The sequence below is a fragment of the Sander lucioperca genome, chromosome 3 (genome assembly GCF_008315115.2).
Source record: "Sander lucioperca isolate FBNREF2018 chromosome 3, SLUC_FBN_1.2, whole genome shotgun sequence".
Classification (NCBI taxonomy): Eukaryota; Metazoa; Chordata; class Actinopteri; order Perciformes; family Percidae; genus Sander; species Sander lucioperca.
In genome coordinates this window covers 22166383-22182242 of record NC_050175.1, presented here as the reverse complement: position 1 = coordinate 22182242, position 15860 = coordinate 22166383, and the positions used below count along the sequence as shown (strand labels likewise).

The following is a 15860-nucleotide window of genomic DNA, read 5'->3' as shown; positions in this document are numbered from 1 at the left end:
TGCAGCAGCCGAAAACGACACTATATGCAAGTATTTTGGCCGGGGAAGTGTTATTCTTCATATAATGGAAGACTTGCATGTAATGTCTTGCGGAAGTACTGATACACAGCAATATTCTGACAGCTACATATGGAAAACTGTCAACTTTGGAGCCAAAGTGAAACTGCACAATCTTATAACAAGCTTAAAATAGCCGAAGCTGTGGGGAAACTCAGAACAGAGGGAGGAGGGATTAGGAAAAACACTTGTCTGTGCTGGTAAACGAGTAATGGAAAACCGGCCGGCCGCTTGGGGAAAACCGTCCACTGCTCCACTGTTCCACTGTTCCACTGTTCCTGTCCCTAAGCGTCCGTCCATATGTGGTGAATTATCTCTCATTTCCCAAGCTACTCAAAGTGATTGGAAATCTCGCCCCCATTTCTCTCCATGGCCTTGCACCCCAAGTCGGCCAGCTGAACCATCGCTGTCCTTGGAGGATCTATTGGAAAACATCAAGGCTAAAGTTGGAGGCTCATTACCTCCTAAACGTAACGCTTGACCCCCATGTCACAAGCTAATCCCTTCCCCTCTGCTCTTTCATCTCCCTCGGGTTCCCCTTCAGTGTATACTTTTCTTTTACTTGGAGCTATGTTGCTTTGATTGGAACAGCTAACCAGAGATATAAATAGCCTAATATAAATGGGCAGTGGGTGCGTACGTTATCAGCAGCATTGTCTGTATGTTTGGTGAGTCATTGCACATTGAAAGACGTCCAGTTGATGGAGCATCTAGTCTTTACACATGTGTATTTACAATAGTGAATAAGTAAATGTGGTTTATTTTTAGAGTTGACATCTAATTTTTGCTCCTTTGTTGCCGTGTTTTCTTTCTTCAGTTTCATGCCTGCTGGAACAAAGGGGGCGACGAGCATCTGAAAATGTGCTTGTTTGCTAGTTTATTCCACAACAGTGTAGTAACTCTGGAAGATGCAAAAAAAAAATACAGCAGCTAACCTTCACACAAATGAGGCCAGCTCCTGTGTAGGTGTGTACGTCATCATCGTTTCCAATCTGTGACACTTGACTCTATTTTTAAAAATGCCTCAATATTTGTTCATACTGTGAGTATAACCACCTTTTTGGCTAGTCAATTACTGATACTACAGTACAAGGTGTACCTTAAAATCCATGTTTTATAGGTGATAGGGACTGTCGTAACATTAATATAGCTGTCTCTAGATATTCAGTTTGGTAAAAAGCCTTTTGGAATTCACGTTGACATGCATCACAGTAGGAAAAGCACGGGTGCAAATAATAAAATGAGTGACGGCAGAGTTTGATTTAGCTGCTTCCATTTCAGGTCCCTGGTATTGTGCATGCCGGCTCACTATCACACTGCCATGGCTTATTGGGACACTTGACACTTTAAAGCTACACTGATTGATTTGGGGGCACTACAAGATAGAGGGAACTGCAAAAACGCTAACAGACTAGGGCCCGAGCGCCGACAGCAGCGAAGGCCCTATTGAAACTGAAGGAATTATTATTCTTCCGGCCTTTTTGAGGGGCTTAACATACTCAAAAACTCACCAAAATTGGCGGTCGCATCAATCCTGGTGAAAATTTACATATCCGCCATTTTGAATTGAAAGTTCGAAATTAGTGCGATTTTGGCCATTTCCACGGCATACTTTAATGAACTCCTCCTAGAAATTTAATCCGATCAACTTTAAATTTGGTCTGTACCATCTTAAGACGTTAAAGATGAAAAATGATTAAAAGAAAAACTTTTCGTCATATGGCATGGCCGTGGCGGGGCGGCCATTTTGTGCGTTTAGCAATGAACGAGAAAGTTCATCCTTTTCAGGATTCATAAGAGTCCAACCCTGACGACATCTACATGCTGATATTGGCTGAAAGTTATAGCGCCCCCTAGCGGCAACAGTAAGTAGGCCTAAAAGTCAAGGTGCTAGACTTTAACGAACTCCTCCTAGAGATTTCATCCGATGGACTTCAAATTTGGTCTGTACCATCTCAACACCTTAAAGATGAAAAGTTATTAAAAGAAAAACTTTTCGCCAAACGGTGTGGGCATGGCGTTGCGGCCATTTTGAGTGTTTAGCAATGAACGAGAAAGTGGCTGTAACTACAGTGTACATTGTCATATCTGATTGAAATTTCCCACAATCAACAAGAGTCCAGGCCTGAGGACATGTACAGGCCAATATTGACTTTTGGTCATAGTGCCCCCCGCTGGCAACAGGAAATCAGCCTTATATGACAAACATCATCAGATTTACATGAAACTTAGAATGTGTGGTCTACTTGTGATACTAAATCTATTGATTTGTGTACTGAACACGTTAATATCGTTATTTTCATGTGGTGAGCACGAATTTTAAAGTAATGTATTTCAATAGGAAGCATATTTCGTGATCACAGAACGATTACAGTAGCGAGTACTATTGATAAGGCGGAAATCCATGCAGGGAGGTTGGTCGGGGTGGTGGATGGGTCAAACAACACAGGACAGGAGACCGTGGATCGCGTCCCGTGTGTTGCAGTTCCTTTCCGCGTTATTCTCTTCCTAACCACAACCGTCCCGTTATTGTTGGCGTCTCCTGCGTGTGATGGTTCCTTTCCCCGTTCTTCTTTTCCTAACCACAACCGCCTAGTTATTGTCGCCGGCGTGTGGTGTTTTATTTCCCCGTTGTGGCGTTTCATTTCCCCTTTGTTGCGTCCCCCGGAGCAGCACAGTGTCATGGCAGTTCGTGAAATGGTCACGTTTGAAAATCATGACCTGTACACAAAATAAACATGAAAATCGTGACCTGTACACAAATCAATTAATCATAATAACGTGACCATTTCACGAACTGGCGTGAGACCGGGTTGGGAGTTCCCTTTTCATTGGTGACGATTTGCAGTGTCTGAGTGCCGCGCAAATGTACGGTCGCAAGAGCGGCGTCCGCCAGTAACCCCGACGCGCGCAGAGGCGCGAGGGCCTGTCCAACGCTGCTTGCAGCTTAAATTGGACTTATGTTTATGTTCAATATTCACTCATCTTTTAGCTTTAAACATTAGATTAATTTCTATTCTAAAGCAAACCCGTTAAATTAAATTTCGTTATTCGTCATTTAGCCTCTGACCTATTAGTGTCAAATATGATGTCTGTGAGAACATTTTTGTGACTGTAAGTATTTTCCCCTCGCCAGTAGAGTATGAACAATTATTCCAAATTAACTAAACTTTTGTCACAGCAGGCTAATGAATAAGTATGTAGCAGCTATTCAATTTGTAAAGCTTTGTCTTTTGTGAATGAGAGGTGATTAGTGTGTTGGACACTGCTAGGTGAGTGCCATTTAGTGGACCTTCAAATGTTGAGCTATTCATAGCAACACTTTGGTCTGAATATAGCTTTGCTTGCCTGTGAGGTCGCCTGGGTCAGCATTTATAAAGAGAGACTGGAACGCTCTGCTAATGCAATTACAAATACAGGACAATTTCAGGCTGTCTTATTGGATTAGAAAAGTGTTTTGGTTTGTATTGTGGAAGCCAGCTGGTAGAAAAGAAAAGATTCGGAGTGAATGAGACAAATCCATAGCTACAGGTTTGAGAGGCTCAGATGTAAAGCACGGTTTATATACAGTTATACTTGGATCAAATGAATAGAACAAAAGAATCGATATGAAGATTTGAACTGGAATGGAATTATGCAGTTATGAAGCTTGCAACATGTTTTCATTCTGAATGTACGTGTTAAATTAGATTAAATCACATCAAAGCATTTACAGGCATATTTCTCCTGATTTATAGTTTTACAACAATCGTTTCGTAACAATTTATCGTAATTAGGAATCAAGGATATAGCATCATATTTCAATGACCAGGGCGAGGATATATTAAGAGAAGACATAATAAGAAAAGGTCAAAAAGTCATTTAAAAATATTGCAACTTTTTTTTAATATTATGACTTTAAACTAAAAAAAAGGACTTTTTTCTAAAAAATTACAACTTTATTCTTGAAACATAGCAACTTTTCTCTTTTAATATTATGCCTTCATTCTCCAAATCTCTCAATTTTCCAAACCATGGCCCTATACTGTTGTTCTAGTGAATAGGCACCATTTTGAAACATATTCTACAGCAATAAAATGTTTGCAAACTAAAACACAAGTCAACATCATTTCCCAGGCACAAGCCTAAGCACTTAACATACATTACACGTCTTGATTAATATGTATCTTGATATTTTGTTTTCACGTCAGTGTATATCTGAACTTTGATCCAATAACCAAAAACAAATTCATTTTTAGACATTAACTTAATGAATTCAGTGCCCTGAAAGCAACATTGTTACATTGGTCCAGTTGGCCAAGGCAGTGAGCAGGACTTACAATACAGTGTCATCCTATTTAGACTGAAATCTTCAGGGGAACTCTCTCCTGGCTAGTTTTGCTCGGCCGTTTGGGATTCTGGTACGACAATCTCACGAACACAACAATGAGGATAGTCCCTGGAATTAAAAAACAAAAAAGCAATGAGGTATTCAACAACATTGCTATGTTATTGCTTATTTGTCTGTAAAATATAATGACTAGACACAGAGTATCACAAAGCCTTGAACAATCAAATGCAATCCAGTATAAATGCCCTGCAGAAACTACCAAACACTAGCTTTATAAAGCTTGTAATGGAGCTTATGATGCATTCTCAATTGCATGTGTTTACATGGTATAGTGGCATTAACGGTGTTTCCTTCAGCCTCTCTGCTTACCTATGACTGCAAAGGTGCCAAGCAGAATCCCCACTGCAGACTGAATAGTTGGCATACCCTGCAATTGCTTGGCAGCCATTTTGCAGTTCCCTCTGACGTTGCAGGGACACACTGTCACTAACAGAGGAGGCAAAAGGGAAAATAAAAACAACTCACACAAGAGGGTAGTTCTGACTAAACAGTAAATACCAGTCATTGAAAGTTAATTTGTGTTATGTTAAGGATTGATGTTTGATGCCAAGATTATTCAAAACAATTTTAAATCATAAACACAACCAAAAACACTTCTCAACTAAATATTAATGGAAGATTTATTTGAGACCTCAGAAAATAACTCATATAAACTCTGTACAGTTGACAGGGTAAAGGTGTTAATTGATTACCTGCCCGTACATATGACTATATTTGTTATATATCATAAATGAAAACTGAATGTAGAAGGAGGCAACACCGACACACATTATTCCCTTAACCACATAGTTTATTCTAACCTGTGCATAAGAAGTTATGTGCTGTTTTGTGCTATGTATATAAGGTCTTGTCTGGTCTGTATTGGGCAGAGCACAGTCTTAAGAGAGCTGTGTAATCACAAGCCTGGAAAAATCATTTGTAAAACTCCATTGCATCATTATTAAACAAGAACAGTGTGAGGACAAGCTGGCACACACAGGGGTTGATCTATATTGATTGTTCCAACACTCTGGTCCCATAACCTCCCTGTGATCGCTTTAGCTTATCAGCAGGAGAGTCGGCATTACCTGGCAAGTTTATGAAGGTGCTCCTGGGAGGAGAGCTGCTGTCAGAGATGGTGAAGGGCACAGTGTAGACCTCAGGGGCCAGGTATGGGGTGTTTAAGGACAGGTTGGTGTGAGTATCTGAAGGACAAAACACATAAATGACACGTAAAAAATGTGCTGTTAATTACAACTGTGTTATAAAATGACACATTAGACAAAAACATTTTCTCGGGGGGAGAGAGTGGGGGGACAACATACAGCAAAGGGCGGCGGGTCAGACTGGCCGCTGACCCTGGCCACTGCGGTAAAGACTGAGCCTTATTATATGGGCGCACGCTCAACCAGGTGAGTTACCAGGGCGCCCCTTTTCACCATTTCATTACATTTACTTATCATCAAAGCTCAATGTGATAACTTGGCAGCACCCTATACAAAAGGTCTAAATTCACAACTGCAGTCTGTTGTATTTTTGATGACTGCTGCGTGGTACTTGTGGTTGTATTTAGTGGATTGAGAAACACAAGCACAATGATATAAGCATTGTTTTCATAATGTCTGGTCATAAGAAGAAGAAGAAGAAAAAAACAACGCTCCCTGTACAACTGAGTACCAGTTTGGTTCATCACAGAATAGAAAAGTGAATTCTGAAAAGTGTTAAATTAAGCTTAATGTTTTGTAACATCTTTTAGCAGTCACTGAAATACTGGTACACATGTCAATGACGTATGGCTTTACATTATTTTACAATTTCTTCTACAAGGAGCAAAAATCAAGCAAAAACACATGCATACAGCTGTATAACTACACAACACACCAAATGAGAGAGACTGATGGAGCTGTGCATGGAGCGGTCTGGAGTGTGTGACTCTTTATCTAATCTCTGTAAATCAGTCTAAAATACACGCCTGGCTGCATGACGTAAAAGCCCTGTCCCGTAAAGAACTGTTTTATCAATCTGTTTGAACCCTTATCGGAGGGTCTCAAACTCCACGCTCGCACCTTCCCATCATTCCCCTTCATGTTCCATTCGTCAGTCAGGGAAACATGAGCTGTGCAGGCTGTTAATTTATCCTCTATCTACACTGTTACGCTTCATATGTGACATTTTCCCAGGTTGGATCTGTGACCACGTATCTACGCAGAACTATTTTGGATGATTGTGATACCAACAAAGATTGTTTTCATTAAAATGCTATTAAATGCATTACATAAAGACTGGATATGTCACATTTATCTTCTTACTGCTATGGACAGCCATTAAGAGTGGACGTAAGTGAAATAGAATGAGCTGCCTCATTAACTGATTTCTGCAGTGTAAAGAACTGCTAATTATTTTAAAAATGGTACATTTGAGAGTCACTCAAGACTTGAGATGAATGGCTATGACACACACACACACACACACACACACACACACACGTTTTTCTTTTCATGAAAGGTTGTCTCAAACTGTGCAACTCTACAGCAGACATTATAATGGCTTAAGTACACATTTTATTGGTACGACCATTACTTGCTGTGACCAGGTGCAAAGCATTCTGGGAGAATCCTCTTTTAGCCTCCATTAGCTGTCAGGAACCCAGCGATGACGCCAAAGAAATTACACAGAAGATATAATTACAGCTTGACTCAATCAATACCAACAGGAACAGGGGAGTGAAAGAGGGAGATAAAAAAAAAACCTGAGAGGGAAGTGGTTGAGCTGTTTGAATGGCTTATTGACAGGCGTCATTGCGATAAATAGTTTGCATCAAATGAGCCCAACACTAGCAGTTTGCAACGGCAAAAAAAGGATAATTACATTATACCTCATTTCCCAGATAGGACTGACAAAATTATGCAGGAAGAAAATAGAACAGGGTAATTTGCACATCTTCAGGGCCAGATCACTCTGTTTCCTTGACGATCTTTCTTCATGGATGGCGTATCACCTATTTTAATTCATATAAGTCAAAGTAACTCAAAACATTTAGCACACTCTGGTGAAGAGGCTGTATTTAAAAATCAATTCATCAGTGATGTCACACTGCACAGCCTTGTGGCTGAATGACATCAACCTGTCTTCAATAAATGAACTTCCTTACTCTACATTATTCAGAAGCATGCTGATTCTTGAAAGTGGACTTGGCAGTTTGCTTGGACAATACTAGAAGACACGTTCACATATCCATCTTAAACCATCTCAAACTATAGGATACTGTATAAAGTTGTCCATATTAAAGTAATAAAATGATTTAAAGTAATAAGGGTGATGGACTTTAGGATTCTGATATGGGCTGATAATTAAATTCATTTTGCACTCTGGCTGGCTTTATGACCATGTTGGCAACCAGAACAAGACCAAAGTACTTAAGCATAATTGATAATTGCAACACCTGATCGAACACCTTTATTATAAATGTGTGCACTTTTGATTTTTGGCTACAATTAATCGCAGCTTGTTTAACTTACCAAACCAACGTAGAAAGTTACCTTAGGATGGCTTCTCCTAACAATGTGACCTTGTGACTTCTCTTTTCACCGTGACTCATAAACCACCAGGTAAAGTAAAGTAATCTGCGTACACCTCACCATTAATAGGTGTTAGCTTCCAGTTACGCCGGACTGTGGCATCACTGCGCAGGGAGAAGTTGAGTCGTCCTCCGTGCTGTGGCCCATCACTGTCCCGCGAGGCCAGCACCAGAGCTTGGTCCTCCCATCGAGGCGTACACAGGTACTTCCAGGAATAGTCTCCAACCAGCACTGGACTGTTGTCGTTCACATCCAGGATATGGACAGTCACCAGGGTGGATGCAGATAAGGAAGAGTTTCCTAAATACAAGAGAGCGTCAAGATGTGCCCCCGAACAAATAGAGATGAGGTGCTGGATTGCGTACATTTAAAAGCGCAATTGAATGGGCGATGTCAAAGAAATCCTGCTTGATGCCTGTTATTTCGGCATTAGTGGTGGGGAAATGTATGTATTGACTAGTGCGCTGTAGCAAAGCGTTAAGTACTGGTGCTATGATACGGCTGAGTGCAGACTGTGATATTCCCACTGCTGATGCTATGACTGTTTGAAATTATCCTGATGCCAATATTTGTAATGTAGCGAGGAGTTTAACAACTGCTGGAATGGAATGTGAATGCTGAGTCGGAGATTCAATGTCATCTTTGATTTCTTTCAGTAACTGTAATATTGCATGGCAGCTTAATCTGTAACGCTTAATGATTTCGTGTTCACTCAACTGAAAAAGTGTGATCCTTGTGGCAAAAATATTTTCAGCTCGTCTCCTTGGCCTGTCTTCGTCTTGCTTGGATTACTGCTGCCATTTCACCAGGAGGCATATGCGAGGAAACCTTGCGGCTGGTTTACACCTGCTTTTAAGAGGCGGAGAATTTTCACCGCTAAGTAGAGGTGCGCTTTCACGGGCGGTTTTTGTACATACCACGGAATACATAATTAGACGCACTTTTACGCTTCTCCTCCCATCTCTTTATGGGAAACTCCCACTTTCCCCTTGACCCTCCCATGAATGCATATGCATGACACAGAAAAGCGCAATTTGCCATTTTCAGTTCCCGCGACAGGCAGTCTGAGCTTTTACCTCAGTGCGGCCTGTTTGTACATACCTCGCCATGCTTTTACGCGCACGTTGCGAAACAAATACGCCTGTCTGTTTGTCTGTATATGTGTGCATTGACTTACATTATGTGTGTAAGTGTAGGCATGTGTAGCCAGTATTTTTCTGTCAATTAATATGAGATTTGGAGTTGCATAACGGTTATTTGACTTGTCACATTTGAAGAATATATGTATAGAAATCCACAAATCAAATAAAATGTGTATTATTGATATTTGTGAACCTTAAATGAAATGTAGGTTAATTTATGATTCACTGGAAATGATTAATTAATCAAATAGTTGTGTGGCATTTATATATATATATATATATATTTTTTTTTTTTATATATATATATATATATATTTATATAGAAAATGAACTTACGCCCATCCACTGCAATGACCTCCATGGTGTATGTGCTGTTCTCCTCTCGGTCCAAGGCCTGCACCGTCTTCAGTTCACCAGAATACTTTCCTATTGAAAAGTATTTCTTGGTATCTCCTTGAAGAGAATATCTGCACGCAACAAAACACATGCGACTCATAATAATTACTTATAACTAGAATAATTATTATTATTACTAATATAATACTATTATTATATATTATTATAATAATATTCCTACAGCAGTCATCAGTTCTTAGGCTCACCTGATTGGGTGAGAATCAGGGTCGTAACCTCGGATGGTGGCGATAACCCGTCCTGGTTCCTCGCCCTCTCTGACAGTCACCTCATAATGGCTTTGAGACAGGATTGGACCTTCATTCACATCGTCGACATAGATGGAGACTGTTGCCGTTGATGCAGGTCCGTATCGGCCACGGACCAGAGCCACTGGGTTCTGAGCACTGAGCACGAGGATGTACTCACTCTCCCGCTCAAAATCCAAGACCTGTATAACATACGTAGACACACGAAATTACACACACATTTATAAACCCCAACTGCAGTGTGCCTTTCCAGAGAATACCTTCTGGTTAGGTACTCTGCTTTATCTTTGGTAGAAAATAATTCCCAATGAAAACGGTTGACAGTGACATCCGCAGTAACCAGGACATTGTTGCAATACAATGCATAAAACCAAGCGGATTAGTGGAAATTACGTTTTTTTTTTTAAATAAATTATTCATGTATCACCAATTGAAATAAATATAAGGGAAGTAGTTGAATTTGTTTGCTTCAATTACATTTTACAGGCAATCTGTCAGTCAAACGCCCACACAATGAAGAAAAACAGAATGTCGTCTTTGTCAGAAGGAGAAGGACACAGAACAGTCCCCTGTGTTCAGTCCCCTTATCTCACTAAGGAAACTGGATTTCCTGGCAGAGTTTTGCTGTATTTTCAATATGAGCCAGACACTGGTCACAGGGAGATGAGACAATTGATTCACTTTGTCATAAAACATTTTCCATGACGATGCACAGAGAGCAACTCCTACTGTATGTGACAATGCGATAAATACCCCTATATGAGCTCGATACACTGTTTTGTATGAACATAGAACATATATGAAATTATGTTAAGGTTGCAGTGTATTCGATATACATTTTTGAGTGTGAAAGACTGTAAAAGAAAATCACATTTAAACAAATAAATCTATCCCTAAACTTTAGCACTTTTACGTGTCAACTATATTTGGGTCCAATTTTGAAGCAACATTGGCAGTAGCAGATTTCAGGTGATAAGATTCCATTGAAGTTCAATGGACCCATATATAAAAATGATTGAACTACACTAAAACAGTAACTGTGACCTGTTGACTTTGTATGAAGTATTACAAATGTAGTTTCATAGTGGTGGTATGGAAAGATTAACTGCAGGTATGATAGTGTTTGCAGAATACTTGTCATACATTTATAGATTTCACAAATTTTAGAGGCGAAAGAATCAAACTGAAGGGATCGTTTTATTTTATCTTAATCTCTAATGTATTGATTATTTTAATGTAATCTTCGGAATCCTGCAGCTTGTATTTGCTGTCAGGTTTTACCCTGTAATGTGTTCTGTCTGCCCATGGAACAAGACATTATTAAACCAGCGCTGGCTGAATATCATGCTGCTCAGGCATGAGTGCGTCTCTGTTGCCAGGGAGAAGAAACGCAGACCATGGCGGGTGCATGAGTACTGCCGTTTACTGGAAGTGACACATCAAACTACTCAGTGCACCAGAACATGTACATGGCCTCTCTCGAGGCTATAGTCATCTAAACAACTATATTACTCAAAGTCTTCACATGATGATACCACTTTTGATTTATTCATCTTTTACTCATCTTTTTTACGTTTTTAACATTAATCTATATTTTTATTTTTAACCCAATGTGTCATGAATTAGCTTCAGCTAAAAACACTATGATACATACATTAGATGAGTGTTTAAGCTTATCTATGTTTTTTGTATCTGTCTCTATCTAAATAAACCTTTAATAAAAATACCCTGAATCAGGTATCAGTGAACCGCTATTATCTAAAACATTTTTTAAGTATAAGTATAAAAAGTATTTTTTTTTTTTTTTATAAGTACTAACTAGTACTGATTGTTCTTTTTATGATAAAATAGAATAAACTCATTTTTATTCTAACCCACGATAACAGCATTTTTTGGCTACTAGGGGGAAGTGATAATAAGCTGTAAACACAACTGACACACTGATACATTATATCCTTTTAAGTTGATATGGCAAACTTGTTAGCAAACAGTTGCTTATTTACACATCCGGCATATATGGACCATCATTAACTTGGAATTGTGTTTCTGGCCACCTGATGAATGTTAGTCCAATATTCACTCTCCTTTTAGCTCTAAGGGAAACGCTTCACTATGTTCACCAACTAGTCGCAAACGGTGTCTGTCTGCCATTTGCTGCTGAGCAGGTAGCGTACCGAGCAATAAGAGTGAACCAAGACAGAAGAGTTGCGGGCCAAAAACCAAAACAATGTACTGGAAGTGGCTAAGAAGCTCCATACAGCTGATGAGAACTGCAGGTGGTCATTACCAGTGACCCCTTTCACATACAAGTAGCCATTTGATTCATTAATGCTAATCATAGCCACTTTAAATACTACCATTACATGAGCTTTTATGTCCATAAAAAGATCGGACACCGCTGTTCGTGTCCCGTGTGAAACCAAGTCAACGTTGACTGATTTTAACTGACGTACGAAACTAACTTACGTAACGTACTTAACTAATGTCACGTAAATAAACATACTTATTTTAACCCAACCCACAATCTTTTCCTAAACCTAACCAAGTCGTTTTGCTCCCTAAACCTAACCCTACCCTGCATGTTACAAAATGAAGCCGAAGGGGTACACAGAGCGCCAAAAACACGCCAAGGGGTCCTAATCAAGCATCTGTATGTGACAAGTTGGGAGTGAGAATGTCGTGGGTGGACAGATTCATGACAATTAGTCCCAGTTAAGTACACAAACTCAAGAAACTATTTTGTTTGAATCTTTGCTGACCTGTCTCCTCTCAAGACACAGGTCTGTGCTGCTGGCTCAGCCGTTATACAGGCCGCTATTCTGTTATTATGTGAGCCATATTATAGCTTTAAAGCATTTGTCTGAGTTGAAATGAAGCATATAACAAATCTTTGTGTAATAATACATATACCAATGATTGAAGTGATTAGAGTTACCTACCATTAAAGTTACACTATTATTCCTGCTAAGATCATTCTCATATGATTCAGTTTTCTTACATTACAAGATTTGCACTTTAAACTGACGACTCACACCTGTAGTTAGTAATGGATAAATATGTCTTAAGGATTTACTTGCTGATAACTTTGAATGAATTCATTAAAGGTAAATATTACATTTACATGATTAATTGAACTGTTACAAAAAGCTCCAATCCATATAAATGTCAAACAATGTTTTATTCAATCTTTTCTCTAACAAAATGGTTTTATATTTGATGTAATGTCTAACGTTTCCTGTTCTCCTCAACCTGATTAGATTCCCCTCAATTCCCCTGGTTCATTATACATTTACCTCAATCGGCAGCCTCTAGCCTGTGCGATAAACTGCCATTAGTGTCTGCTCACACAATCTAATTATTCACTTGGGCTGTGAACAGTGTGTAATTTCTAATAATGAAATGTGTCTGCCTTCTGGCTCTGACCTTATACTGTAACACGATGAATAAAAGGATTTGCTCAAGTGCATTTTAATCCACTGGGGCTTTACTTGTGAAGGATTTAAGCTTTATTTTTATTTTTTTACTAAAGTGAGCTAAATGAACAACAGTATTCCTTGATACAAAGTAAGTTACAGTTACGTTTCACAAGGTCAATACGAGCTTTAGACACAGCTGATGAAAGAGACAAGAATTTAATCTGTGTAACATAATTTCCAAAAAACAGAAGTCCTCTTGTGTGAATCGGAAATAATACGAGATCCATTTTTAGCTTTTAGACATCTGCTTTATCTCAGCGGAGCGTGTGCAGCTCACAGTTCAATCACATTCGTCAACTCCCACAGAGAGGTTGAAAATAATAGACTGTCTCCTGCCTGGCCCACTTACAGACCATTAGAACACACACACAAACACACACACACACACACACACACACACACACACACACACACACACACACACACACACACACACACACATTCCCTCATGCATCCCTAAAACGTCCTGCTGGATTATACGGGGCAGGCGAAGGGTGATGAGCCCCAGGGACAGGAGAGATTATTGGGCGAAAAAATTCCATTGTCACCTGGACTCTTTTTTTTCTTTGAGGCGTGTCCGACTGAAGTATTGACATATTGGAATATTCTTTTCCAACCTTTCTGCCAGTACCTCAAATATACACACTGTGATGTAAAACCATGTTCTTGTTAAAATGACCTGAGTTATATGTCACTGCTAATCCAACACTACTGAATGATCTCTTAGGACTGCACAGACACAGAGACAGACACAAGCCATCATGCCAAAAATTGTCCTTGACATTAATATTTGTGCTCCTGAGAGGAAAAATGTGTTTGTACTCTCATACCCTAAACAGGATAAAGAAAACAATTAACATATCAGTTTCATTTGGACTTGAATCTTGAGCTGATCTTTGTGGTATATAATCAATGAGGCGGTCAAATGTGTGTGTGTACAGAGGTCGCAGCATGGTTTGTGTTGTTTACCTTTGAAAGGATGAGTGAGACCTCATTGGTCTGCTTGTCTGTCACTAAGGTAAAGACCTCCTCCTCGTTCCCAGACTCTAAACGGTAATCCACCTTCCAGCTGTCTCCTCCTCGAACATCTGCATCCCCTGCCAGCACAGCTGTTACTGTGGTGCCCACTGGAGCGTCCTCTGGAATGTGAAAGGGCCCATACTGATAGGACGGAAATGGGAAATATATAATCATATATAATATGATTACCCAAAGCAAACCCTACATTTGAGACACTCTTGCAAAAAAAGCACCCAAGAGTGCATGTATAGTAACAAATTATAATAAAATTTAATCTAATTAGCAATTTTCTTCACAGATTTCAGCTCATTTCAAACCTCACTGACAGAAAAACCTCTCAAGGAAAACCTCCCCCCTCCCAAGAAAAACAGAAGAAATAATAGGAAAACATAATGGGAAAAAATAGAGCATTTAATTATTACTCATTCTTATTATAAAACATGACTTTATTGCTCATAGCGACCGAGGGATACTGGATTTTGGCCACAATATCAATCCTGATATGTTTAGAAAAGAATTGTGACATGTGAGTATATGCTAGCCCCCTCCTGCCCTCCCGGTGTTAGCTAACCTTTATTCACACACCTCTGTGTGTTTAGACAGCTGTTTAATCTGCCACTCACAGATGTCCTCTAGTGAAGCAGCCATCCCTCTGATCTGGCTGCCCCATCCACAGAGTCGCTGAACCCAGCCCTGTCACCACTCGCCTCCCACATCCCCCCCTATAGTGCTGCCTTCACATTGCCATGGAAAAAGCTGCACTTCTCAGGCGTGACCTGCTCAAGAGCATTTTCCACCTCTGTGTGTGTGTGTGTGTGTGTGTGTGTGTATATATATATATATATATATATATATATATATATATGTGTGTGTGTGTGTGTGTGTGGTGGTGGCAATTACCTAAGCAAGTGTGCACATTTATTTGTAACAGCTTGAAAATGAGCATTCTGCAATGTTTGAAATATGTGGTTATAATCCTGTGTCCCAAGTGTCTGATTGGAGCAAGGACATAAAGAATACGACAGATACAGATGTATAAAAATAAAAATACTGCGTTATCTTTTATCAAGCCTGTATTCAACAATACTGTCTCCTGTTAAAGGTCTGGATACGTATCTCTAAAAGAAGATCTACAGCCAATTCCGACTGTTACATTTGAAGGCAGTTCCTTTTCTCCCTGCTCAAAATGAAATGTTCCTTCTCAGCCCCTAATGTCTGTGCAGCCTTTCAGTGTCACTGGGGTCTGACAGAGAGAACCACTCGAGACTGGTTCCCCATTATCACAGCATGATGGCTCTCCTATGTAACGCCCAGCCCTCATGACTTTTTTTCTCTTCTATTATGTGGCACGTGTGGGAGAAAAGTGAGGGGATTAAACTGCCTTTCTTTAAAACGTTTTTCTTTCACACCAGCAGCTACGCCAAAATGAGGGAAACCACTGTCACATTTCATGCTGGGCCTGTGGCTGCAGCATTAATGATCAACTGGATCACTACGAGATAAAAAATAGATGTTGGCGTTAGTTCGCAAACATGTTTTGTTATTGCAAAAACATA

The 15860-nt window shown here is 39.7% G+C and overlaps 1 protein-coding gene across 1 annotated transcript in view; it reads right to left on the bottom strand.

Moving 5' to 3' along the window:
- Positions 1-3943: 3943 nt before the first annotated feature.
- The window catches only part of cdh16 (cadherin 16, KSP-cadherin), a 33016-nt gene continuing 21099 nt past the window's right edge, over positions 3944-15860 (bottom strand). Inside the window, exons 12-18 of the mRNA XM_031324370.2 lie at positions 14254-14445; positions 9749-9990; positions 9483-9613; positions 8065-8304; positions 5515-5631; positions 4757-4873; positions 3944-4495 (exon numbers count right to left, since the gene is read on the bottom strand). Coding sequence (XP_031180230.1) covers positions 4395-4495; positions 4757-4873; positions 5515-5631; positions 8065-8304; positions 9483-9613; positions 9749-9990; positions 14254-14445 — 1140 coding nt within the window. The 3' untranslated portion in view covers positions 3944-4394. The remainder of the gene's footprint in view (positions 4496-4756; positions 4874-5514; positions 5632-8064; positions 8305-9482; positions 9614-9748; positions 9991-14253; positions 14446-15860) is intronic.